Source organism: Lepisosteus oculatus, chromosome 5, assembly GCF_040954835.1.
Source record: "Lepisosteus oculatus isolate fLepOcu1 chromosome 5, fLepOcu1.hap2, whole genome shotgun sequence".
Taxonomy (NCBI): domain Eukaryota; kingdom Metazoa; phylum Chordata; class Actinopteri; order Semionotiformes; family Lepisosteidae; genus Lepisosteus; species Lepisosteus oculatus.
Genome location: NC_090700.1, coordinates 57,328,123 through 57,355,450, shown reverse-complemented (window position 1 = coordinate 57,355,450; position 27,328 = coordinate 57,328,123). Strand labels below are relative to the sequence as shown.

Below are 27,328 nucleotides of genomic sequence, written 5' to 3'. Positions count from 1 at the left end.
TACAGGACTTTGTGCTTGGCCAGTTTTATTTTCTTCAATGATAACTTTCTGCAGACATGTCCAGACATTTTTGGAAAAAAAAAACCCAAAGTGCAATCCTCTGTGCCTAAAAACACTCCAGTTTACAAGTCAGAACATTAGCACTAACATTCTGCTCAGCCCCTGACACTCACAAAGGGCTACACTGTAATTTGTACCCAAAACACCAGAAATGACATCTGATCCCTCACCTCTAAGGTAAAGCCTCCTGCTGTGTCTTATTACTATAATATTGCTAATCTGTCTGCATGTGACAGGTTTGAGGAGCAGTCACTCTCCGCCTACTCAGTAACAAATCCCTCGGGATTGTGCCATTTCCCCGTCGCCAGGCCTCCAACCTCCCAGCGCCGCGGCCCCCAGCCCTCGGGCCTCTGTCTCCAGCTCAGGTATGTCTGCCCCAAGGTGTGTCCGACTCCTGGCTTATCCTCACCTAGTGTTGAATGTCCATGACGGTACAAAGCTATCAATCACAAGACCTCCCACCACGTCAACGCCTATTCACTTCAGACGAAAACACCCTTCTGCAATTTTAACGTGACTTCCCTGGCTCTGCCTCTCTTTCTTTCTTTTTGTTGCCTGCTGTCACCTGAAAGAGGTGCTCTCAAATGCTGGTAACTAGAATCCCCCCATACCTCACCTCAATAGGTCACCTGTCACTTGAACTAAAGACTATGACTTTATCTTCGTGTATTCCTTCATTAGAGCTCAAAAGAAGCTAAGAAATCCTCTTTTTTCCTTGGGTTTCAGCCTGGGTTTCAACACCTGAAGTGTCTTGGCTAGTTTTTATAGCTATTCACATATCATACCAGTTTTTATACATGAAAAATAGTGGTGTTAAATAAATTCTCTACGCTTCTATTATAATTTATTTTATTGCTGCATTTTCTCCCTTAACCGTCCTTCTTGTCAGTTTAAAAAAACTTGTTGAAATATATCTGAATTCAGATTTTGTGCTTTCCAATAGTATTTGGACTGAAATCAAAACTTTTTTTTTTAAATCTGAATTCTAAAGATAAGCATCCATCCATTTTCTAACCACTTGAAGTAATACAGAGTCACAGGGGAGCCGCAGCCCAACCCAGCAAGAAACAGGGACAAGACAGGATACACCCTGGATGGGACGCCAATCAGAATGATCACTTCTCATAAAAAATGAATGATGAGTAGAGCTCAAACATTTTATTACGAATACCGTCTTGGGTCAAATTGATCGTGTTCATCCTCTTTATTTACTGGGATAATTGGCTGACAGGTGTTTCTTGTTGGTTGGCTGTTTGACAATGAGAAGCACTCATAAAAGAGCAATATAAGTCCTGTCTCCCTTCAGTTTCAGTGTTTGGGGTCCATAGCTGAAGGTCCAAATGAGAACTCAAGAACTTTTTGTTACAAAAAAGCAGACAAGACTGAAGTGGCTGTGTGACTCCACAAGATATCTCTAAAAAATCTAATTCTGATAACAACCTTCAGTCCTGTCATTTTATTTTGTGTGTTTGGAATGTTCAACTGAATACTGATGTGGGTGGAAGTCCAGCAAAGCAAAATATATCTTAATTCCTTGTAGAGTTACCCTAAAAGACGATATATTTTCTTTTGGCCTTTATTTGAATTTAAAAAAAAATAGAGTGTCTTTCTTAAAAATGCAGTGTCATGTCTAATAAAGAGAAGACAACCAAAAGAAGTGTGAAAAAAAGAAAAAAAAGGAATATGACATGGGATGAAATGACTTTTAAGGTTATCCAGTAAAGAAATCTGCCTAAAAACATTTTCCTTTACACAAAGGTATTTTAGAATGGTTTTGCAAAATACTTTGTTTTACCTCAAGCATTTGATAGAAAACAGTGTTGCTGGGGTTTGACTGGCCTACATAATAATGCGCAGCAACAACTATTTCCAGTAGCCAGATTAAAATTCGTTTGGTTTTAAGGTTTAGATGAATAATCTCAAGAGCTCCTTCTAAGGAAAAACAAACATTTAGCTCCTCACAATTATATGTAAGCATTTTGAAATACAATCACACAGTGTTGCTGAAATGTAAGTACTAAGAAGCAAACCTGCCAAACCTTTAACTTAACAAGCACATTCGAATAGACTCAAGTCGCATGCTTTACAATATAATGCACATGTAGTACAATATTAGTCAACTTCATGGCCAGAAATGAAAAGTCAAAATAAATAACTTCCAGACAGATACTGAGCTCTTATACTATTTTACTTTGTGATACAGCACTGACATATTGTATTGGAGCTGGAAATCTGTAATATTATACTAAAATATTACAACTATGTATGCCATTCTTTAGACCTGGGCTAGATACTATTGCAAAATGCCTGGTGAGGGGAGCTACGCCAGTAGGTCTTTGCATATCATTTTACATACTTATCCATCTATGCAGCCAGCACTTGATGAAAAGTGTCAGATGGGCACTACAGACACTCCGGCAGGACACAGTAATGAGGTGGAGCGCCCAGCTATTTTCCTAATGGGGAGCAGGGATCCAGCCCTGGGACAAACAATCCGAAATAGCTCATCAGACCCGTCTCTGGGAGGTGGGAGGAAACCAAAGCTCTCCGGGAAACCGAACATGAACACAAGAAGAAAATGCATATTCCACATGGAGAGTGGCGATCAAGGCGGGAACTGCTCCGAGGACCCCGAAGTTTTGAGCCTGACACGGCCTTCGTTAAATATACGCAGGTATAATTTATAAGCAAATATCAATCACCTCCAGATTTTGTCATCTTATTCTTACAGCGCTCTGACTGCTCCAAGCCTTCTTGAAGGCTGGTGGTGGCATCACTAGCAGTTCTGCTAGCAGCACGGAGCTTGGTGTACCTGATCAGATCCTGTACTCTACTGTTGAAGGCCTCAGCGCAGGTGGGCTTGATTCTGGTCTCCTGTGGCGATACCCGGGGTGTGTTGGAAGGAGTGCCACCCTCAGGAGGGGAAGAGAGCAGAAAATCCAGGACTGTGGCATTGGTCTGGAGCAGTCCCGTCGTCAGCCCCTCAAAGACCTGCTTATTCACACTCCGCCCACAGATAGACTGGTCTTCATCGGGGACGTAGTGCTGGAGGTGGAAAATCAGGAAGAAAAAGATTTTCGACAAAACCAGTCAAACACACAGGACTTCTTGGACAGTGCAGCACACAAAAAGAAATCCCGGTGTTTGAGTTTTTTATATAGCCATCGCTCAAACTTGTTCCTTGTTCTCAGAAACCGACGAGCGATTTCAGCTTTTCAAAGCATTTCCATTCTCACCCTTGTAGGGATGCTTGGATGCACAGTTGCACTGCCAAACTGCCTGCTGTGTTTGTATATTTATTTCGGATCTTTAAATGGGATTAACTGCTGTGATGCAACACCACAGCTCGAGGAGGTGTCCTGCTCTGTCAGTGGGAAATGCACACCAAGCAATTCAGTTGAGGGATTTGCCTGTCTACCACACAGACTGAAGTGGGCACTATTACAAGAAATTTGTTCATCTAATTGTAACTGCTAACAATAACCACATACCTATTCATCATGCTTATTCAGTATCTAATTTTCCCTTTTAAATACTGTTAGTCTAGGAAATATGTGAAGTGTAATTTCATACCATGATATGCAAAAAAAGGCAAACAGCCAAAATTGCACAAATTAAAAAAAATCAAGAGATGGAGAAAAAAGCATCACTCACATAAAGCTGTTAACATTTATTTAACTGTCTAGGAGAGGTTCCTAATCATACACATGTCTGTCTCCATCCTGAAAGGTCCTGACTGTTCCTATTACAGCCTGCCTTGATACATTTAAGACCATTCAAGCACATTTTCACCTAGCAATCCTGATTTCAGAAACCACAATTACACTGCAAACACATAGTGGATCATTTTTCTGATGCCCAGGAAACACAATGAGAGCATGAAGGTCTTAGAAATATCGAGATGACATTATGATTAAAACTAGTGACAACTACCTGTCAGCAGCTTATAATATTCAGGTCCTACATCTTATTTAAAATGTAAAAGGGGTTCATCATGATGGCTCACTGAATCTTGAAATTTGGGTCATTGGACCCTAAAATTGCTCATTAATGCATGTTTGCTTGCTAGCCCTGACAATTTTGACCGGGAAGGAATGACTATAGAAAAAATAACATCTAGAAACCTGAAAACAATCAACTATCACAATTAGCAATGACAAGGACTTGCTCTAAAATAATCATCCTCAAAGCTCGACACCATTCTAGTCAATTCTCTTCCTTGTCAAAAAAACAAAAATTGAATAGCATTGATGGAACAAGTCAGCAAAACCAATGAAGCCTTCAAATATTACCTTGGCCTGACCTAGTTTTGGTGTCCATTAGTGAACAATAAGGAACAGGATCATTTAAACCACAGCATGCATTTTAAAATAAGCCCAATTAAGGTATAGCACACAAATAAAACTCCTTTTGTTCACTTGCTTAGCCCATCAGTCTTAGTTGGAATCTTGTCTCGCTGTAACACAAACAACAACACGCACGCTTTTTTATTATTCATTAGCTTTGGGCTATAAGTTGGTGGTTAAAACTCACTGTGACAGATTATTTCTGGTTGCATGCCAGAAGCTGGCAAGTGAGAAGTCTCTGAAGTATTTCCAGATTGTAAGGGAAACCTTCAGACTGTGTAACTCTGTTCAGATAACCTGGCTAGCTGGGCAGATTCTATACTCTGCTTCCAAAGGCACAAACATGAGACAACTCGCAGACGAGAGGTGGTTTGTGCTTACAGCAGGGGTCCCCAGTCCTGGTCCAGGAGGGCTGGTGTATCTACAAGGCTTTCAGTCCAGCTGGGCAGGTAATGACCTGAATCAACTTGTTTTGTGACCAGTTGAACAGCTCTTCCTAGTTCTACAGGTGTTGGTGCATAAAAGAGACCCGAAAATCTACATACAGTACACATGTTCTAAAGACATATGGTAAATGAACTGTAAGAAACTGTCATATTGCAATCCTGCATACACTTGCCCTTCTCCACTCCACTGCCCAGTGGAGATGGAAACGTCAGCTGTGCTACTATAAGAGCACACTGCACTGCGGCCATTGACTGTCACATTATGAGCAGCCTTGGTACCCATATAGACCTGACACACTGTTATGACATAGAAGCACACTGCCTACCACTCCTGTAGAAAATACAGGACCATTAGAGATCATTCACAGCTATGCCCCAATATTTATTAAATCAAATTGAAATAATTAAATCATTTAATTTAAACTTGTCAGTCAATAATTAGCTAAAATTGTTAAATGTTTATCAACAGATTCCTTATACATGCAGTCAGAAAGGCTGCCTGTTTCTAGGGATGGACTAGAAACACGTTTAGTCTACAGCAGTCCCTGGACCCATGGTTGAAACTCACTGTTCTCAGAGCAAAAAGACTTACTGACTTGCAGAGAACAAGCCAGATTCATTTTAAGTCAGTGGGTCAATAAAACATTTAACCATCTGAATCTTAAGGAAGATAAACAAGTAAGTAATACAGTAAGAATATGTTGGCAAATGTGGAGGCATTGACAGCAAATCTAATTACAGGGCAGGAGTGCAGGCAGAAGTTCATGCCACACACACAAACAGACATGCACAGAGCTCTTAGGGAGCAGGGTTTCTATCAACGCCACTCAAGAGAGGTATCCGCCACAGGCTGCTTGAACTGAGCCCTGCAGTCACACACCTGACCTCTGTCTTTCCAACTCGCAACTGAGTAATCTCAAAAATCAGCAGTGAACAAACTACAACTAACGATTTAATAAAAAAAAACAGGAAAGAAACAAAAACTGTCCCTCCAGTACGGTATGGAAATTGTTGGCACGCCAACTACAGGGCTTAGACAGTCTTATCAGCGTACACGCTTTCAGACCAAAAACGACTGATAATATTAAGATTGTATAGTTTTTCGTATGTACAGTATACACCATTTACTCATGAAAATAACGAGCATATGCACTTACAGAGAGTTTGAAATGCCTGTTGCAAAAAAAGAAAGGTTTGCTTTCTGAAAACATCATTAATGGACATAGCTACACAGAAACCTCTTTACTGCTCTCGTTCCGTGGGGTAAAAATGCTAAGGTTTTTTTCGTCTTGCCATCCTCAGAGTTTGCTTCACAGATGAATCCCAAGAAAAACAACGCCGACCTTGCCTTGTTCAAACTGATAGCAGATACCAGATCAATGTCTTCTCTATGGTACAGTAAATGAAAGTACCTGTATATGGAGCCCCCCCTAAAAAAAATCTCATGTGCAGGTTGAGATTAGGAACACAAAAATGCACCAAAGATTTTTTTCAAGAATGGGCTGTGCATTCTGGCTGGCTGTGTGGATAGGTATCATGGTAGGTAGAACGTACTGTGTTTCAGGTCTGCATGTTTATTCATGTGAAGCCACAATGACAGACTCTGGTATTTGGTATGTCCTGATGCGTATGGCCTGCAAAAAGTGATGAAGGATATCCTCTTATGTGCAACTAGCCATACAGCCTATGTTCTGCCTCCTTCCCACTGCTGAAAGCAATCTGGTGCCAAACAGGTCTGGTGCTATGCGTCTTTCGCTGCCTTTAATTAAAACCGAGTCCATAATGATTATATCCACAGGACAGCCAATTGCACCATATCTCCCAGGTTCCACTTGCCAGAAAAAAAAAACACTAACAAAATCATTAGTAAGGTTTTTTTTCCTTTGAGGGTAAGTAGATTTTTTGCATCGCTTATATTTGACCTAGTTTTTGTAAAAATATGATAAAACAAAGGTGTATTTAAAATCCCCTTTCCTCCCTCACAACCACAGTAGACCTTTCTTTTATCGGAGTGCTCATCTGCATCTGAAAATGTCTAGCCAATTCCAGTGGTGCTCTGCTTAAATTATTCAGGGCACGTACATAACTTTTCAATTAACAAATTGCCTGGCTCATGGAATTATACACCCCCCCCCAGTTTCAGCAAAAGGATTGTAGACTAAATATCTTATGATAGACAGGTCACCAGAAATTAAAAGGGATTCTCTGTGTGGAGAATTTAATTTCTCTTGACGTGGTTTGAAATAATAGAAAGGACCAAGTCGGCACAGAATGGAAAGAAATGAAAGGACTTGCTGAACTAGGACAAACCACAGCGAGCACTACGGTGCAAGTTAGAAAGAACAAAAAAAGACATAGTGACAGCTGAGAGTGAGCTAGACAAACAATAGCAGCCATTCATGGAAATACAAGTGCCTATTCTTATGCCTATCCTTACATATCCACCCAGATTGCAATATAATTTTATTGTGTGACTTTCAGCGGGTACGTACCGTTAACTGATGTATGAGGAGATCCATTAGGAAGGTGATCTTGTTACCAAACAGGATGTAAGAGCAATTGCTGTAGCAGGTATTGCATGCTAGGTAGTAGGTATTTATGGCTGTGCACAGGGTTCTGTGGATGAGAGAACGGAAAATGCACAAATTAAAGTTATGTCAGGAAATTCCTCAAAGTGCAACAGCAGTCTCGAACCAGGCGTGCCTTTTGACTTTGCCTTTGAGTCGGCTGACAAGAGGATATTAAGGGTCTGTGGAATGGCCTATCAGAACATAACAGAATGAGTATACAATTGGGGTCCTGTCAACCACTATCATCCCAGGTTTTCCTTTTTTACCTCTATATTACAACAGTTTATTAAATAGTCTCAAAAATAACCACAAGGGTAGACACGTCTTGAAAGCAGTAACAGAACTGGGTATCAGGTGCTCTGCTGCAGAGGAGTAGTCCTTCTTGTGGAATCACCATGAAGGAAAGCCTTAATATGGGCCTTTCCACATACAAGGGCCAGATTGAAAAATGTTTAAAAATCAACATTGTACCTCAAAATCAAACTCATCCTCTGCAGACTAAAACTAAAAGATTTGTGTTTTTGGTGCAGGAATGCACACTGTTTTATTGCGTCACAGGTCTTTCAATAATGCAAGCACAAACCTTTAACTGCAGTTTATTTACCTTCTATGTAATAATTGCAGAGCTTTAGAGGAAAGATTTTCATTAAAAATTAGCCAGTGAACAAGCTTCAATCATTTTTATGTCTGTTTTAAACAATCTACAGAGGAGATTAATGTAAGAGATAATAAGACTAATTCTAGACTGACGCACTTGCCCTCCAACAACTTTCATCATCTAATAATTTCTGACAACTGTATATTTTAACCAAAAACAGAATGGCACGTCATTTCTTCTCCTTCTAAGAATGGAATCCGATTTTCCCATTTGAAGGCAGACCATGTTTATTTCAAGCCGTAAACATTTTGATATCTACCATAACCAACACATCTGCTACCCATTTTCAGCAAAACCTCAATGGCGTATTCAATAAAAAAATCCACACTGTGATGTAGGTCAACTGCCTCTGTGGACAATAATAATAATATAAATAATAATAATTTATTTGCAGCCAATTAGAACAAAAATACCAAATTTACTGAGACATATTTGAGATTAGGACTATTAATGGAGCCACATGAACTTAGACAAAAAGCTCATTAAGCATCTACATCACAGTAGGTGACATAAAAGTCTAAACTGAGAAAACATGGCATCCTAAAACATAAATTCCAATCCTGTAAATTGAACATTAGTTTAAGTAAAATGCAAACAATATAATGTACCCTACATCATTTTAATAAAAGGGAATAACTTGCAAAAATGTCTGGTTATTTGTTTTACACTTGGTTCGACAGAGAAGTAGAACATACATAAAAATGCTTGGCAAGTGAATTCTGAAAGTGCTCCTCATTCCAAAACCACACTATAATATGGCCATGTTGAGCAGTCACCTGAGGCTTGATGGCAAGCGATGTGCAGGAATGGGATTACCTCTCACTCTCAAAACCAGTTCCCTTCAATTTTCATTTTAGGAATGGCTTACACTACAACCTATAGTTACAGTGGATCCACAAACAAACACGAGAAAATAATTATTGCGATTTTGCTTGTCTCTTAAAAAATATCAAAGCACAAAAAGGAAAGGGCATGGTTGACTGGAGTGATAATACTGCCTCCATTCAGCTGGAGTACATAAGTAACGTGAGAACTCTTCCAAACTGTGCTTTCTGGGCAGCAGACCAGCGGTGAGACCGAGTGATTGATTTGCCTGGAAAAAGAGGCACGTTTGTATACCTTTTGCCAAGCCGGCTTCTCAGCAACAGAATCCGCTCCCATTCTGAGACTCGCTGGCTAAATTTAAAAACCCTATTAAAAGAGTTTAGTCCAGGCCTCTCCATTGTGACTGGTTTTCATATTGATGTTCTCTTGTATCTCCTGCAGCACTGTAGCAGAGGATGTCAAAGTCAATAGGCTTGCCCATTACACGCATGTCTGAAAGCTTCCCTAGGAAATGCAGTGCAAATGTAAGCTTTCAGCGCAGTTGCAGTTTTGCTTGGAACTCATTATCCTTAAGCTACGAAAACAAGAAGTTCTGATAATGGCTTTCAATTTGCCGAACTTGTTTTACAGGTACCTGGTCAAAGGTGCTAAAGTTTCCAGTGTTCTAGAGTGACATTTAATAATGAAACAGAGCCAGATGCACTGGTTGCAGTTGATCCAGTTTCCGAATCATTGGACAGATCCAAAACAGGGAAAAAGGCTTATCAACTGAAAGAATAAACAGTGAAAAACACCGGAGATAGATTAGTGAATTAACACAAGAGGAAGACTCCTCCAATAAAACTGAGACAGTGTGCTGATCACAGGAGAGCTGTCACAGAACATGTGCTTTACGCTTGCTCCACTACAGAACAAGGAAATCCCCACTCCTGAGGAGCACAGTGAGAAGTGGTGTGGAATGATTTCAATGTCCTGGAGTATGTACATTTGAGAGAATCATTCCAATTGAGGATGGAAAGCTGCAGAAATGATTATTTCAAATCTACTTTCAAATCAAAGTTTTTTCATTATTACGTTTCTGAAAAGAATATGATGACAACTATTAAAATGCAAGTGTTGTAAGGATTTAATCAAAGAGGATTGCTGTTTTTAGCAAAATTTGTTCTGCATAAACTGACACGTAAACAGTGAGCTTGGATTGAAACAGTCACTTCACGCCACATTGGAGAACTAAGGGGGCTTTATAAAAGCAATCGGTCTTATCAGTTGCAGGTTGTAACAGATGTGCAGCTCAGCTCACCAAATGCTGTGAGAGGCACTAAGAAAACAAAAACAGTCACCTGTGTGTTTACCAAATGATCAACACAGTGGAAGAACTGCTGGGAAAAACTGAAAGTAACAAAACCAGAGGATTTTATATCTTGCAGATAGCCAGTGGCCAGCAGACAATGTGCTAGCAGTATGTTAAGAAATAAAATTAGCAAAACCAAAAAAGGCCATTCACTCCATGTTGTGCGAAAGATAACATACAGAAACACTTTTGCCGGACCACTTCAGTCCTCGAAGGCCACAGAAACCTGATCTTAATTACTTAATTGAACTAATTTTTAGATAAAAGACAAATCACCTTGTATTGAATGTCTTAATTATTCTTAATAATTGAAAATCGAAGGTTCAGCTCCTGGGGTCCTTAGTTGTCTGTCCCTGTTGGAAGCAGATCCCTACTGTATGTGTACTGTCAGCGTATGGCAAGGACATTTTACAAGCTGACTGTATAAGTGGCAAAGACCCAACAGCACTAAGGCGTATTTAACCAGAGTGAGTAGCTTCAGAAAGAAGCAGCACAGCTTTCTTCTGACAGGGAGAAGTGAAGGTGGGATCATGAGAAAAAAGTGGGCGATACAGACAGTATGACGCAGGTGTTAGTGAGAGACTGCTGCCCAAGCAGACATGTCACGTATGAAACAAAATAAACAGAACTGTCACAAAATTGTTCCGTGATACAAAAAAATTCCTGCACGTGACTTGGGGAGTTCACACGAAGGAAAATTAAAAAGATTATTTTTCCTTTTCGGAACCTTAAATCGGGTGTTGGAACCCAGGAAAAAAAAGGCCTTTGTGGTTTGTGTTGAGGAGTGTGCTAGTCGTTCTCTAGGGCTGAGTTCTACAAGACCTCATTAGAAATTCAGAGCATACAGGATAAGGCAGGCCCCAGGTGGCTTGCACTGTTAAATGGCAGATTAAAGAGCGTACAACTAATTTCTTTACCCTAATCTTATTAAGGGAAAAACAGCTGTCAACTGTCACCATTTGAATACAAACCTTCTGTGACAAGAACACAAAAGGCTCTACATATTATTGTGTAAGATACAAGTTACCACTTCTCACACTTGTCACTCTATGCCAATTTTCATCTTTTACTTTGTTTTAGTCATCTTTTCCCTACTGCAATAATTCACCTATCTGCTTTACAGGTCAAAAGAAAGATGTGCATGTGTCAAATCAGGAAAAGAATCTTTCCTGCACTGTCTGTGTGGTATTTTTTAACCAATATGCTTCTTAGACATTTTAAAATCACTCTTTAAGTCTACAATTGGGTGATTCCCACCCAGAATATAGTACACAAAAGTGAATCTTTATGTAAAATGCCCCTTCTACAGTTTACCACAATCCTTTCGGCCATTCAGAACCAGATCACTTTCAAGGCTGAACTCTACCATACCCACAACAAAAAATCTTTGGACCATTGAAATGCAAAATCTGGAAACTGACCAAATGACACAGGTGATCAAGATACCTTGGCTTTGCGGCTTGCAGCGCCACAGACAAGCACAGCACAAGGTGCAGCTGCCATTTGTCCCACACAGAGAAGTAGAGACTACACTTCTCTGTTTGAAATAAGCACCTTTCGTTCCTTTTGCTTGTATGACAGCCTTTCCCCATCTACACTTCAACTGTGGAATCTCTTTGTAAAAGGCTGCAGAATCCTGCCCTGGCCAGTGGAGCGATAGACAAGTTGGCACCCTCCAAATCTCCACTTTTGAGATCCTCAAAATCTCAAACCTCTTTTCCCGGAAAAGAGTTTGTGAGAGCGACTTAAACACTCAACACGCATTTGTGGAATCATTATCAAACACTAAAACTATATATCCTTATTTACTGGAAAGGGTAGATCACCTTTTAAGGTTATATTCATAAAACGGAACACAGGAGATTCCAGAAGATTTATACGGGAGCTATTTAGAAAAAAAAAAATACTTGGCCCGCCAAAATAATATACAGCACTTTCTCCCTTTTCCTAGTTGGCTGTCCCCTTGTTATATTTTAATGCATCTTCAGAAAAGGAGAGATACAGAGCTATAAATACATCTCCCTTCTTCTAACTGCGCTAATCACTGCACCTTATTAATGTGAAACATTATACTCTTCAATCTGATTTGGGAAAAAAAAATCACAGCCTTGCCTTCATCGCTGACAGCCAATGTCAGAGACTTTTGAGAAGCAATTTGGTTGAAGTGACATGCTTTTAGTTCTCATGTTACATGGAAAATATGCACATTTGACCAATGTGTGCCAGTCTATCTGAACGAACCACATTCCTCTTCCTCAGACAAGAAAGTTCCGAGTACCCTTCTAACCAATGTCTCCCTCTCCAGACTTTTCCAAATTCACATCCGACGCCAGTCCGTTCCCCGAACTCGACTCCAGCGTTTAGTACCCCTACTTCCAGCAGCTGCCAGACTGCGCAGAGCAAAACAACGGGCATATTGTTAATCTTTTTATAATAAAGCCTTATCTTGTAGACATGGGATTAAATTTCCGAGCTGCACCACGCTGCCAGGCCTGGAGGAAAGAGAGATGTGGATAATAAGCTGTGTAATCTCCTCACCTACTCGAAACAGCTTAACCTCGTCACCGGCAGCAGACTGACTCTTTCCTTGGAAGGGGACACAAATGGTTAAAACATGCAGATTTTGTTGTAGGTGAAACATGTTCGCAAAGCACAGAAGCACTGGTCTGCCAGAAGAGCTGCCCAGCTCCACATGGCTCCATGCTGGGCCTCCTAAGCGGAGGTGAACTGGGAGGCCACTGTCTTGACCCTGGGATGATGGTCATCCTATGACTGGCCCCTGGATCACTCCACAGCCCAGATAGAAGTGAGCAGATGGTTTGGGGGAAAAAAATCGAAACGGCAATCTGAAAACTGAGATAAGGGCTGTGCTTTCCAGGATACTGAGCCATAAACTGCTTACAGGCCCTCTTCAAAGGACTTGAGAAGAATGTTTCCCAAATCTGATTTGGTGAATGAATGCAAAGCACGATGTTCTCAAAATGCTTCACGATGGCAGAAGAGGGGTCACACACAGCACGCAGCAGACGAGCAAAGAGCGCCATCATCTTCACCATGTCAAGATGCCAACAAAAAAAAACTTTCAGAATAGGACATATTTTATCATATCTATTTTGCTAAAATCAGGGCTAGAATAAGAGGTTATGGTATACTACTGGAAATGACTGTTTTTTCTCCTTTTTTGTCTGAACCACTGAAATGAGTGACTCTAGGTTGTGTTTTTGCCAAACCTGACAGATAATTTATAACGGTGGTTTGTTTTATCCTTCATGACATTTTGATGAATCTTGCCATTAAACGTTGCCCTCCTCTAAGCTGGTTAGATACTTCACCTGAGAAAGGGAGTGTTAGAAAAAATGTCTGCCTGAGGCTTCAGGGTCTTATGGCTCGCACTTGTCTTTGCATACTTTTTCCCCACTCCCTTGTGTCCAGCCAGCCCAGGGGCTCCGTATACACCATGGGGACTTTTGGACAAATTCCAGAAAGGGATAAATCCATTTTTTGAACAGGATAAAACATTTTTGTCAAGAAAAAAAGGCACCAGTCAGAGTGTGAGCCAGTCTCAGAGAAGCCCTTCTCCTGTATTTTCAGACAATCCCTGTCTTTCAGTATGATTCCAAAGTTCTTTCGTTTGATTCTGCCCTCAGTGACTGAGACATCCTTAATCCTTCTAAGAAATCCACACAATAGTTGTACTTCAGCGGCAGGCCTGTGGTGGGAGGGGTTTACAGAGAAGTTACGAGCCTGTAAATGTAATTGCATCTTGAAATTAAAGCTATTAGACCCAATTTGGTTTCACGTAATATGTCTTTAGAACATAAGGAAGATTACAAGTAAGAGGAGGTCATCAAGCTTGTTTGGTAAGTAGCAGTTAATTGATCTACGGATCTTGTACAGCTGTTTCTCGCAAAAGACCATGGCACTGGCTTCAAGAACATGACTGAAAAGCTTGTTCCATACACCCACAACTCTTCTGGTAAAGAAGTGCCTCCTGTTCTCAGTTTTAATTCTGAAGAATTTCACTGGGATAACAGTCAAGACCACAGCAAAATACTGGTCACTTGTGAAGTATTTTGTCATCAAATCATGATAAAAGGGTATATACTTTGACAAGAAGCTCTAACGAAGCATGTTTACATTTGTTCATATTTATCGTTATATATTTTTCTCTCGGCTGCTTTGCTGACAGGACCCTGTGGTTTCAGGTGCGGTTGACTGGGAAAAGACTGCAGTCTCCTCTTCAGCAGCACCTGCTGGGAGTCTGAGGAAGCACTGTTCTTGACAAAGGCAGCTTCCCTCACGGGACCAGCTCACCAGCCCAGTTAGTGAAAAATGATGAAAACAAACCGCACAGGAGACACTACAACCTGTGGCTAAAGGTTCCCGAGTAGTTCTACCAACCTTATTTCTCTGGCTCGTAGGAATTATTTTTCCTCTTTTCAGTAGCTCTGACTCAAGGATTTCTGATGCATTTTCTATCGTTAAGGCACACAGCACATAGGACCGATCCAGGGTAAATCTCTCTTCTGAAGTGCTGCATTTGCGGTAAATGTATGTCGACAGAAGAATAATGGACCTGCTTCAAAAAATATGCCTTCATTAACCAAATTGGGCAAACGCTAATCCTACTTCTTTCACAGGTATCAAAAATTCTTTTCATGATTTTAAGAATGATAATCTGTTATTAAACCTTTACTCTAAGCAACCTGCAGGGACAAGACAATTCATTGTGCGGAAACCTATGCTTCAGGAGAGCCAAGAGCACATCTCATCAAGGACAGGGCACGAAGAGAAGGAAAGGTTAGTGCTCTGGACTTGTGCCTGGAAAGTTGTGGGTTCAATTCCTGGATGGTGCCCTGCTCCTGGAGTCTTCCCCCAGGCAATTCACTCAGACTTGCTTCAGTAAAATGTCAGGATGTATAGTTTTGGACTAAAGTATCTGAGAACGCATGGCAGAGTCATGGCTTGAACTGGGAACTTCATGATTAGAGAGAGGCTTTATGTTAAATGCAACAGTCCTGACTGTCTTCCACCCATTTTTGTTCACAACACAGTGTACTCTACTTGCAGGCACGCATCGGTTATATTGACTGCATTGACCAAGCAGTGTTAACGGCTGTGGGCACGCTGCAATCAAAAGAAAAAAAAAAAGCAACAACCACCAATTGTCCTTTGTGACTGACCTGGAAGACCCCTTGAAAACAATGCAATTAGTAACATCTGAGTTTCAAGAAGGGATATCAGCTTCTAGAGCTTGTGGAAAATACTCTGGTTTGATGTAATTTCTACATTCTGCAGTAATTGGTATTTGAAAGCTATGCCCAGTAAACACAGTCATACCACTGTCTTTCAGCACAGCTGATTTACCCCCCCAGCACTCTGCAGGGCTTGAGCACAACTGCAGCCACACGAGCACAGCGACACTTTGCATCCACACACACTCGCATCAGCGCAGCTACACAAAACACGTCTGACGCTCTCAACTGTCATTTGTACCGCACCTTCGCTGGCTGCTCGCTCTAGGCTAATCTTGCTTGCTGGTGTATCGGTATCTTACATGTATGGGGTTAGCTCTAAGGAAGGACCCGAGGAAGGACACAAAAAGGAGACATAACGGTCTCTGATAAAAGTACTTAATTGCAGGATGTTCCCAGTCCATTTTTTATTTATTGGGGACTGTTCAGGTCAGTCTTGGGAAGACACGGCTGTTCATGCCTATTCCAGGGCATTCCTAAGACAGTTATTTATGTAGCCGAGAGCTGTTCCTTCTTACTGGCCACATCTGACCTTCATTTCCTCCAACCTTGTGCCTCCCAGCTCTCGAGGGGGAACGCCACAGCGCCACAGCAAGATATTAACATTGTTTCGCAGTATAATTAGCTCATTAATGTAATGGTAACAAGATGGAAATCAACTCTCAGGAGGGAAATATTCCAGAGCAACTCAGCAGTTGTCTTTATGGTAAATCACTCAACTTATTTAAAATGAGACAATCAATATCGCAGCATCAGAGTACACAGATAAACTTGTGCACGCCGAGGTTACCGTCTCAAAGCCCATTAAGCTCCAAAGCCATCTAGATGAAAAATAATGATTACCGTGTAACAATATGATGTCCTTGTCTATATTGCACATGGGGACGAACCTGGCTGGCTTCCTGCAACTCCGGAGAATCCTTCGACAGTTTCTGTAACACTCTTTTCAACAGCAGGGGCAGCACAATTTATTCTGCAGTGCAACCTGTCTATGTTATTGTTCAAAACCTCGAATCACACTTTTTTATTCAGGAAACTCAAGTGCTAAATAAAATAAAAGAAGACTTGTTTTTTTCTGTAAGAATGATACAACAGGAATGCATCATGAAACTTTAGACATTTCCTAATAGTGAAACAAGCAGAAGCTTTTTTTAATGTCTTTTCCCTACAAAATACTAACATGATTTAAAAGAAAACTGGTAAATTTGTTTTTGCTAAGTGAACAAATGACAGAAAGCTTAAAAATCTGCGCTGATGGTGGTAAAGTGATGACTGGCGTCTCATGACATTTCCTTAAAGAAACACCAAATTGAGTTGCCACCCAAGATGTTCTGTTTGGTTGTTTCGTTGTGTTTAAAGCACAGTCATTTGGCCTAAGTGTGCATCTCCCCGGTCTTGGATTGATGCACCCTGACAAGGTTATCACAGGACCAGCACAAGGCACAGACCCTTTCAGGAGGTTACAGCTCTGAGTCCTGCTGTGAGATTTGCCTGAGTTTAGGACAGTTCTAAAAAAACCTGAATGTGTGCAACTTTAAGTCTACCCTAGCAGCTTAGGATCCTCCAAGCCACCTGATAAGAATAGCTCCGAGAAGCTGGCCCCCTTACAAACACCACGGATCGTGACTCCCTGTTCATTTTCTTGGCCACTTTTCAGTCCGAGCTGTCAAATTAGCCAGCTGTCGCCACAACCTCCCAGGTGGCATACCTGACTGGGGTTCACTGCGTTTAGCGGAGCCCTGGGCTGCCACACAGGAGCAGCCACTGGGATGGCGCTCGGTGGCTGTGATCTTGCCACACTGCCCTCGGGAGCTGCACCTCTCCATATGAAAGTATGCAGCTTGGAATGAGTAGCAAACGTGGGACACGGCTCTGAAAAAAATGTGTGCATTCTACACTAGTGAGAGGGTCAGAACACGAAAGCTGTTGAAAAACTGATGATCCAAAACTGTGTACTATGTAACAATGTATATAATAATATATACATATGCACAAATTGCTTACTGTGCTTATATTCAAGTGACCCAATTCTCTTCTTCTTTATTTAATGTTTGCATTTAGTCCTGTCAATCTTTATGTGTGTTTATTATAATTCTTAAGAGGACACTTGTAGTAATCCCAGCCGGCGCACACTCTGTTTTTCCAACAAGTTAAGGCAGGGTAATCACGCTGTAATGAAAGAAGGTAACTCCGAGGCCATTCCTTTATCATTACGAAGGGCCAATCCAAGTTTTGACTGAAAACTAAGGGTAAAATGAAAGAAATGCCTCTTAAGAAGACAGCCCCCCCCCGAAAATGTCAAGAGGATCTCTCAATACAGAAAAAAGGTTCCCAATTAACACAACTAGTCCCAGCTTGCAGGAACAGTGCAATTGTCTGTGAAGCAGCCCCACCCTGGACGCAGAAGTTTTCACGTTCATTATAATACAATAGCTTTCTTCATTCTGCGAGACTCATGGTAAAAAAAAAATGCAATAAAACTCAAAGCAATAAGAAAGTAGGGCCTATTTTGACATTAACAGAGGGAAAAATAGAAGCAAATGCTAATGAGTGAATTGAATGGCCAGATTCCATTAGTGCCTGCTTCCTGTCGAGGAACCTGGCTTCTCAGAATCACTTACCTCTCAATTAACAGACATGTTAAAAAGCAAGAGGCAGTGATTCATAAAACATTGACACATTTCTTTAAAACGTTTCTGTGACAACACAACAAGATGCTCCCTTTGATGGACTGAACACCGAAGGAAACCAAACAACTGCTCTAAAAATAGTCCAAATATGGAGACCGCAGCACTGACATTTCACTCAGTTGTACACGGTAATAATTTGATGTTATTTATTTTTTGGAAGATCAGGCAAATACCACTTTATATCAGATAGTAAAACGAAAGAGCTCAATGAATGGATATCTTACTATAATCTCATATTATATTACTACTACATACTAGAATATTTTGGAGATAAAATATGTATTGCTCCAAGCTAGGCACGGAGTTTTCTGTATTTATGCAAGAGTGCATTTATTGTCTTACAATCGTGTAGTGTTCTTCTTTTTATTAGCTATACAAATACAATAAACCACAACATCAGGTTGAAGGATAACTAGAACTATGCTGCTAATATTACTTGAATATAACAGAATATATCTGTTATATATATATATGCATACCTGAATATAACAGAGCAACATAATATACTGTACATAAGTTTATATAAGTCTGTAATTCGATTTTTAAAAACCAAAGTCCGATACATCTGCAAGTGTCTGGATGGAAAGCATTCCATGAGCCCTAAGAGATGTTTCAATACCAAATGGAATAGATGGGCCACATGCCCTTCTCTCCTTCCTCCTCTCCATTCGCTTTTTTAATCTCCTTTTTCATGTTCCAGAAGCCACAGAGCGAAAGCAGGAAAGAAAAAGAAATCAGTTTACTGTAGCTGACGTGCTGTTTGTGTGTAAAGAATGCTGGCTTTATTCGAGCTCAGGCCCAGTGAGCCAAACTGGCAGTACTTACTTCAGAGGAATGCGAGGGACTGCAGTCAGGGAAGAGGCTGCCGTGACTACCTGCAGAATCTGTTCCAGGGCCGAGAGTCCTCCTCCGACCTGAAATGCTACTTGATCTGCATTGTTCTGCAAGCAAAGAACAAGAAACACAGTCAGGAACAGCAAGCTGGGCCAGAGTATCAAATTATTTTCACAGAAGAAATAATTTCTTTTTTCTCCCTTCCAAAAGGGGAGCTGAAGTGAAACCTGAAGCAAAGTAACCCCCCCAAGAATTCCTGTTAAACCTCAAAATCCCCCCTCCCAACTAACAATCTGAAAGCAATACGACAAAATATCTACATATTGTAACTACATATATTCAGAATCGGAATTGTTAGCCAGATCTGCGGACAAAAATATAACACTGCCAAATTTAAGTATTTTAATATTTATTTTTAATGGAAACAGTAAATACAAAAAATTCAGCCAGAGTGAGCATTTGGGTATGTTTTAAAGAGCACGTTTAAAAGAATTCCGGAAGTTTTGAACATGTCAACTATAGCACAGGAGAGAAAACTGCATTGCTAGAGAGGATGTATAAAGTCAAAGAAATGAGACTTCCATCATAGAGTAATGGAGCAGAATATCAGAACACAAGTACAGGCACACACTGAAGGTGCTCCATTTAATTTATTTTCAGCTCATTAGTTTTCTATTTAAAAAAAATATTTTTTATATAATATTTGTTTTATATTTCCAAATATTGGAAAGGCAAGTATTTTTTCATTATGCAGTATACCCAGCAAAATTATTGGTGGAACACAGCTACAGCTATCAGACATCTAGACCAATTAAGTAGTGAAGAAGGCTAATACAATCACTGACTGTCATGACCACCCCTTGGACAGCAAATCTTAGGCCCTTTCATCTGGGCACCAGTTAAGACTACCTGGAATGAAGTGCAATAGAACTAAATTATCCTTTATTCCCACGGCTATTAACCTGCTTAATATGGACAACTTTTGTGTAGAATTTACTATGTTACTTTATTTACACATTTCTGTCTTTCTCATCATGTACGTTTCTTATTTGTTAATGGTGTTGTGTCAAACAAATGACAAAGTTCAGGTGTCTGTGAAGCAGAAGTCTCTTTATTCATATTCATATGGAAGTCTGGCTTGCAACCACCACACTTAAAAAATAAGTAGCTGAAGATGGTCCTTTACACCTTAAAACAAAAAGACTTACTATGACACATTCTAAACAAATGATAAAACGGCAACACCTGCCAATTAATTATATCCAAGCTGCAGACTAGACAACAGTTAGTTCGTTTCATATTATGGGCGTACAGCCAGCTTACCAAATACATGCCCCTTATCTTACTGACCAAGGACAGGCAGCATCTTTATGTATATTTGAGCACAAAGCCTACGTTAAGCCACTAGACTGCATAGTTTGCAAAAAACTACAAAGACAAGAAAATGATATTATCTCACTTCCTGGGCGGCTCTTTTATCTTCTTCATTCTTCCTTACTGTTCTACCAATTATGTTCTGCCTCTAGATAAGAGATGTAGAAACCTTTCCCATTAAATCATTTTTGACCTCCATGATCCCTTCAGAGCATACAACTAGCACAGAAGCAGCAGCTTTAGACCACATGTTTTTCAAGCAGGATATTAACAATATGATCATAACGAATAATACCAGACCCACAAATATGTATTGAACCAGAGACCCCCCCATGTTCCCAGCACAGACTGTAGCCATGCACCAATGCCCCAATCATCTGGATTATAATTATGATATTTTTGTCCTTCATCATAGCTGTGCTGTGCTAAGTAGTTTATGTGCCCAGAATTGTGTGGAATACAAGTACTGCTTAGTCTTCACTCACCTAAACAGCTGTCTATCACCCTAATAGAGGATGGCCTAGAACTGTGTTTATAGCAGGGAGCATACGGTTCGTTCCATTCTAATACATTTAAGTTACACTAAAAGCAGAACTATTTACCCATGCCAATAACCCTCAATAATCACCTCTATCAAAGGGGATTACTCCCATGAGCATCTTTTATAGCAATACAAACCCAACATGAGTTCTGATTATTTGTGGCTGATTGATAAAGTATTGATTCCATATCCCCATTTATCAAAGTAAAACTCCTTACACTTAACAGGCACACTGTCGGCCCCCCTCAGGAAGCTCAACTAACACAAAAACAGTAACAACATAATTAATGTTCACTCAGTCTCTGGTGCAGTGGCTCAGTGGCAGTGTGACGCGTAGATCCAGCGATCTTATCCTGATGGCACTCAGATGGCAGAGTTAGTAGTCAGTGGCACTTGATATGATCCCTCCCCAGCAGGGTTGCAACATCTGGCAGGGTATATCTTCCTCACCCACACCCACTCGCCAGGTATCAGGTCGTGCCTTCCCTCTACTGGAGGTCTCCAGGCGTCCAGCACCTGTTCACCAGCCCCATGCACTGCTTCAATGAACAATAGACAATACTACAATAGAGAATTAACAAATTCAATGATCCATTAGCCAGATTTGGCCCTCCAGGAAGTTTGTTGGTTGGCCCGTGATGATATCAAACAGGCTCTGTTACACAGTTCTGTTTGATCCAGCCCGCAGGCTACACAGGACAGCAGGCAGAACATCTACCCATGGTGTTCCTTCAGTCTGATGTTTCGGCGATCTTTCAGAGTTCTGTTCCTTTGTTCCACTGTTCCAGCAGACTGAGGGTGATCTCAGTCCATCTCACCCCGAACAAGGCAGCCACAGCCTGACACACTTTCCCTGTGAAGTGCATCGCCCTTATAATACAAGCGGCAGGGCAGTGCCCACCGAGAAAACAGATTATAAGAGCCAAGGTTTCCTTCTACAATTGTCAATTTGCCAGTGCATGAAAGGTTCCTCAGGACCAGGCCTTTTGAGCTGTTGCACCCACACCTGAACTGTAGCTGAGTTCCTTTGATAGGCATCACATCGAGATACAACATAAGTGGCTACCGCTTCAAACCAGGTCTCTACCCAGTTTTGGGTGACCAGCACACCATTATCTATCTATCACATAAATGCTATTTCATACAGAAATTCCTTATAAATGCTGCAGGGCATCCCAGCCCAATAGGTCTGGGGTGTCCCCCACCCACATCAGTAGTTGAAACTGTACATCTTTTCCCAAGCACACTGTGACAGCTTGTATCTGCTTTAAACACAACCCTTGCCCCCCTTCTCCTGTAGCCTCCTGTTGTTTGTTAGAAAACTTTATATCACATCTTTATGCTGTTTTATTCTAAAAACAGGACAGCTGTGCTCCTGTGTCCCCCAGTTACTGCACACTAAGATTATTTCACTTTTATTTAAATCCTGAGATAAATTTAGGAAGGCTACAAAGGGCCTTACTAGATTAAATCTATTATTTCACGTTTCAGCTTCTGACATGTTCTTTAAATGTGAAATCAAGCCTCTTTCTTACAATTTCTCCAAAAAACGCTGTTTTTTTTTTAGTAACTGCACACCAGCTTTGGTGCAACAAACTGGCGGCTCCTTTTTCTCCTCCTTGGGAGTCTCTTCACCTCCCATTTGCAGCACTCGCACCTCTGCGTACATGCTTCGCGAGTTATTAAATCAAACCTGTCTCCGCTCTCCGTAATATCAGGAAAGCATAGTTGTACATTCTTGGCAACATCAGGTTTTAACCCACTCAAGTAAATTTGTTTTATTACTGTGGAAGTATCTTCATTCACTTCCTTTTCATCGGCTAACCCCGAGTATACTATCCATAAAGCTATAAACCTTTCTGTAAAATCTGAAACATCCTCACTTCCTTCTGCTGACATGCTGTTACTTTTCCAATCAGTTTTCGGTGGGTAACGCTCTTTCAAGAATCTCCACACTAATTCCCACGCTTCTCCCAGATTCCCTCTTAAGGCGTTCTATTTCTCCTTTTGCCTTTCTTTTTCTGCAGATATAACTTTGTTTCGTTCAGCCATCGCTTTTAGCTTTTCCGTCAGGGATCTTTGCGTCTCATCCCTTTCCGTTTCTCTATGATATTCTGTTGAATTCTCAAATATTCCTCTAAAATAAAACCCTTCTCTGTTTATTTTTATCCCAATGTTCATACACTTTTCTACATTCCTGTTCAGACTAAATTCCGTCTGACAGTCCATATTTCTTTTTAAGTTTCACTATGCATTAATCTAATTTCTTTTTTTTCTGACACCCAGTTGGACACCTCCACTAATTTTTTTTTCCCTCACACCAAACCATGTACTCATCTCCCACGCGCCCCGCGAAATTCCCCAGTGAAGACAAACTGACAAACTATCGCAATTCGGGAACACAGACCAGGTTCCAAATCCTGGCTTTAATAACGCACTTGAATCCAGTTACCACCCTCGGCTCTTCTGCGAGTACAGTTCGAGGTACTACCCTCAGCCGTACTGCAGTCGTGTACCAGGATACAACACCTGGGTTTTTCCGCGTATCAGGATACAACACCCGACCAGGATACAACACCCGGTTTTACCGCACGGGCAGGGCGAGACACTATTCCTTCAGCAATCCCTCTTTTTCTACCCCACCTTCACAAAACAGGTGTCTACAAACACATACACCATGAACTCATTATTTTGTACTCGCTTCAGCTTCAGAAAAACCCTCGACAGCAACATGGAGAGGATAAGGGACTTTTTAGAAAAGAGGAGTCCTTACCTCTCTTTAGAAGCGGCCGCCTAGCTTTTCCTCTCCACCTCTCTGTCAGAGTCCCCTCAGCTGGGAGTACCCTGCTCCGCAGCGCCAAATTGTAGTGTCAAACAAATGACAAAGTTCAGGTGTCTGTGAAGCAGAAGTCCCTTTATTCATATGCAGATGGAAGTCCGGCTTGCAACCACCAGACTTAAAAAATAAGTAGCTGAAGATGGTCCTTTACACCTTAAAACAAAAAGACTTACTATGACACATTCTAAACAAATGATAAGACAGCAACGCATGTCAATTAATTATATCCAAGTTGCAGACTAGACAACAGTTAGTTCTTTTCATATTCTGGGCGTATAGCCAGCTTACCAAATACATGCCCCTTATCTTACTGACCAAGGACAGGCAGCATCTTTATGTATATTTGAGCACAAAGCCTACGTTAAGCCACTAGACTGCATAGTTTGCAAAAAAACTACAAAAAGAAGAAAATGATATTATTATCTCACGTCCCGGGCGTCTCTCTTATCTTTTCTTTCTTCAACAGGTTCATGTTGTGTTAAATGTATTGTGTATTGTTTTGTGTCTTTTACCTGTCTGGAAAGCAAATTTCCCATTTGGGACGATAAAAGTAAGTATCCGTCTGGTATGTTGCCAACTGGGGCTTTATGTCTCAGCTCACTGTGATGACCTCTGTAACCCCACGAGGAGGAAGAGCAGACAGGTTTCTCTGACACACCCATCCTTCGAGCCCTTCACCTTCTTGACACGTCACAGGCTCCACGGCGACAGACCGCAGGTTCAGCGCCGATCAGAGGAGAGGCACGTCCCTCACGGCACCACCTCAAGCCTGCAGACGCCAGGAACGCCCAGGGTGACTAAAACCTAACCCTGCCATGAGCCAGCTGTGTTCAGATTGTGTCTGGAGAGCCCCCGTCACATTCGGCCCATGACAAAACCTGGTTCGGACTCTGACTCTAGATATCTAGTTCGTTGAGCTCAAGTTGGGCTCCAAGCTGCCCCATTTGGGAGCCTAAGTTGTCTTTTAAATTAAAACTGACAGAACATCATGCTTTGCAGAAAAAAAAATGATCATGTGTCACAAAACGTATAATAAGATGTTTACGACATCAACATTAAACTACCAGAGGTCTGAGCTTCATATATTAAAGAGAAACTGCAATTTCAATTTCTCAGACAGATTATTGAATCTCAGTAACATCATAAATTGACGGTATCGCAAAATTTTACAAATTCTGGAGTAAACACAAAATCGTGAACCTTGCAAAAGTACCTTGTAGTTGCCATGTTTTGGACAGCTCATGAGAAATGTGACCTGAAGTGGCCCTTCCTGCTCACTAGTTACCACAATGACTAATGTACTATGGTGTATGAGCAAACATATTGTATAGCAGAGAATCCACAGCAGAAATGTGCCAAAACGATCTGTAGTATTTGTATTTGTCGGCAAAACAGACTCGAAGTCGACAGCAAGTTTTCTATTGGATTAATGCAGACTGCAACAAAGTTAATGTATTCTGGCCTATCCCAGAAAATCAGTTAATCTTTTTTTACACAATTTCGGTAAAAATAAACATACAGCAGACTGTTAAGAGGGCGGCTACACTGTGATGTGTAGACTCCAAAATAACGTACTGGAGGAGGCGGCAGGTTAAAAAGGCAGCTCTGTTTTGAGTCAAAACACACAGAATGTGCTATACTGAACAATGCTACCTAATCCTGCAAACAACAGAAAAAGAAAGCATTCCCATTGTGCAAAAACACACTTGAAATTGTCATGTTTAGTAAAATAAACAGCTGGACTAAATAAACTAATTGCTATATGGACTATCTTCTTCCATTACAAACAGGTAAGTTTAAAGTGATGTTTACATAAGATCAAGGCCTACCCTGAACTGACAGCAGTTTATGAAGTCCTATAAAAAAAGGCAAAGGCCTTCAACAATTCTAAATAGCTCCCTTTTGTTTTAGGAGGGAGGGCAGCAGAGCAAAGACTCAGACATCATGGAAAAAAACCAACACAGATCATCTGCTACCAATCCATAACTAAATATCTGAAACCCAGAGCGCATCCATCCAGACAGCAGGGTGCTGAAAGAAAATGGAAAAGAGCAAATAAGACAAGCTTTGTCTTTGCTGCCTAATACAGCTATTTAAAGCCGAGTACTCCAAGAGGTTTTGCTCTGGAGATAAGCAAGCCTGAACACATTTTTTGGAGAATCGGAGGAAGCGTTTTTGAAAAATTACACATAAGCTCTTTTACTGTCAATCACAAATGCCACTGGTGTAATTCTTTATCATCTGGTAGCCAAAATACCTGTGAACCCTCTTGGGGTTAAGAGATCACGTTTCAAACAATAACATGCACACAGACAGCCTCCTATTCCTTCCCCCTGAGTTTTACCTGGGGTGTGTGCAGATTACACACACTTTCTCCCACAGGAGGAGCATGTCTGGGGAGGCCAGGAGGGGACACCAAGCTGCTCTGCGCAGGCTTTTTTTATGGCACCCAATCAATACGTCTACCAAAGTGAGTGGAGCTTAGTGTGGTCTTAAACCCACCCATCAACCATCAACAGGCCTTCTTAAAAGCTTTTTGTGTGCTGGAAATGGCTTTATGGCGGCTTGTTAAATGGACCTTTGGAAAGAATAAGGTGGTTTATGAAGATCTTTACAACAACCATTGCCTTCTAATGAGTGTGACCTAAGGGGCTGGGGAATGCCCACCCTCACTGCAATGTCTGTCTTAAGGGTTCCTGTCACAGGGCAGCCTGGGAATGACATCCATGTTGGATCACTGCAGGCAGACAAAACAGCTCGGGTGGGAATGTCTGCTAATGGCGCAATTTAGTCATCTACATAACCCCCAGGGCTCGTGCCTCTATACAACAATTTAAACCCTTTAGACAATGATAACATGGCAAAAAAAGGCCATTGGTGTTCATGCAAAAGCCCCAGCTGGCTTTTAAATGTACTCAGGAAATACTGGCTGTTCAGGCAGCATTTCCTACTGCCTTCTCTGCATCATGGATATGTTGGGAGGTTGCCGACATCCCCATGATGTGATGTAGCTGTCTTAACACAGAGAGCCACGTGAAGACGTTCATCCACTAAAAGTCCGCTTGTAACAACACTGCAGGGGAAAGTTTAATTAGTCATATAAAAATATGTTTGCATTTATACAGCACTTTTTATCCAAGTGGTCCCGAAGTGCTTCACACTTTTCACCACCTACAGTACTTCCCTCACTGAAGCGCAGCCGCACCTGGGAGTCGCCCGACAGCCATTCTGCACCAGCAGCCCCAGCGAGAAACTGCTGCACCAGCTCAATTAAGGGGGAGCTTTATTCACAGTGGAATTTACATTAAAAACAGGGTGGAAAACCCCACCCAGATAGTCACAAAATAATGATTTATTCTCCATCCCCCATCATGTACTTTTTATGTTAGTTTGGACCAGAACAGAGGGAGGAAAGGTAAATAAGAAAAGGATTGAGTGCAATTAATTTTCTCCCAAATGATGGAAAGGAAATAGATCTACTGTATCATTCATTATGCTGTCCACTAGATAGTATAGTGCAAAAGTATTAAAGTGAAAGA

At 41.1% G+C, this 27,328-nt stretch overlaps 1 protein-coding gene across 5 annotated transcripts in view; it reads right to left on the bottom strand.

Annotated features, from left to right (window-relative positions):
* scaper (S-phase cyclin A-associated protein in the ER) overlaps positions 1–27,328 on the bottom strand; it is a 129,269-nt gene that overhangs the window by 25,213 nt on the left and 76,728 nt on the right. For all 5 annotated transcript variants that reach the window (XM_015343606.2, XM_015343608.2, XM_015343609.2 and 2 more), the window contains 3 exons: positions 19,027–19,142; positions 7,345–7,468; positions 2,873–3,105 (listed from right to left, as the gene is read on the bottom strand). In XM_015343606.2, coding sequence (XP_015199092.2) covers positions 2,873–3,105; positions 7,345–7,468; positions 19,027–19,142 — 473 coding nt within the window. The remainder of the gene's footprint in view (positions 1–2,872; positions 3,106–7,344; positions 7,469–19,026; positions 19,143–27,328) is intronic.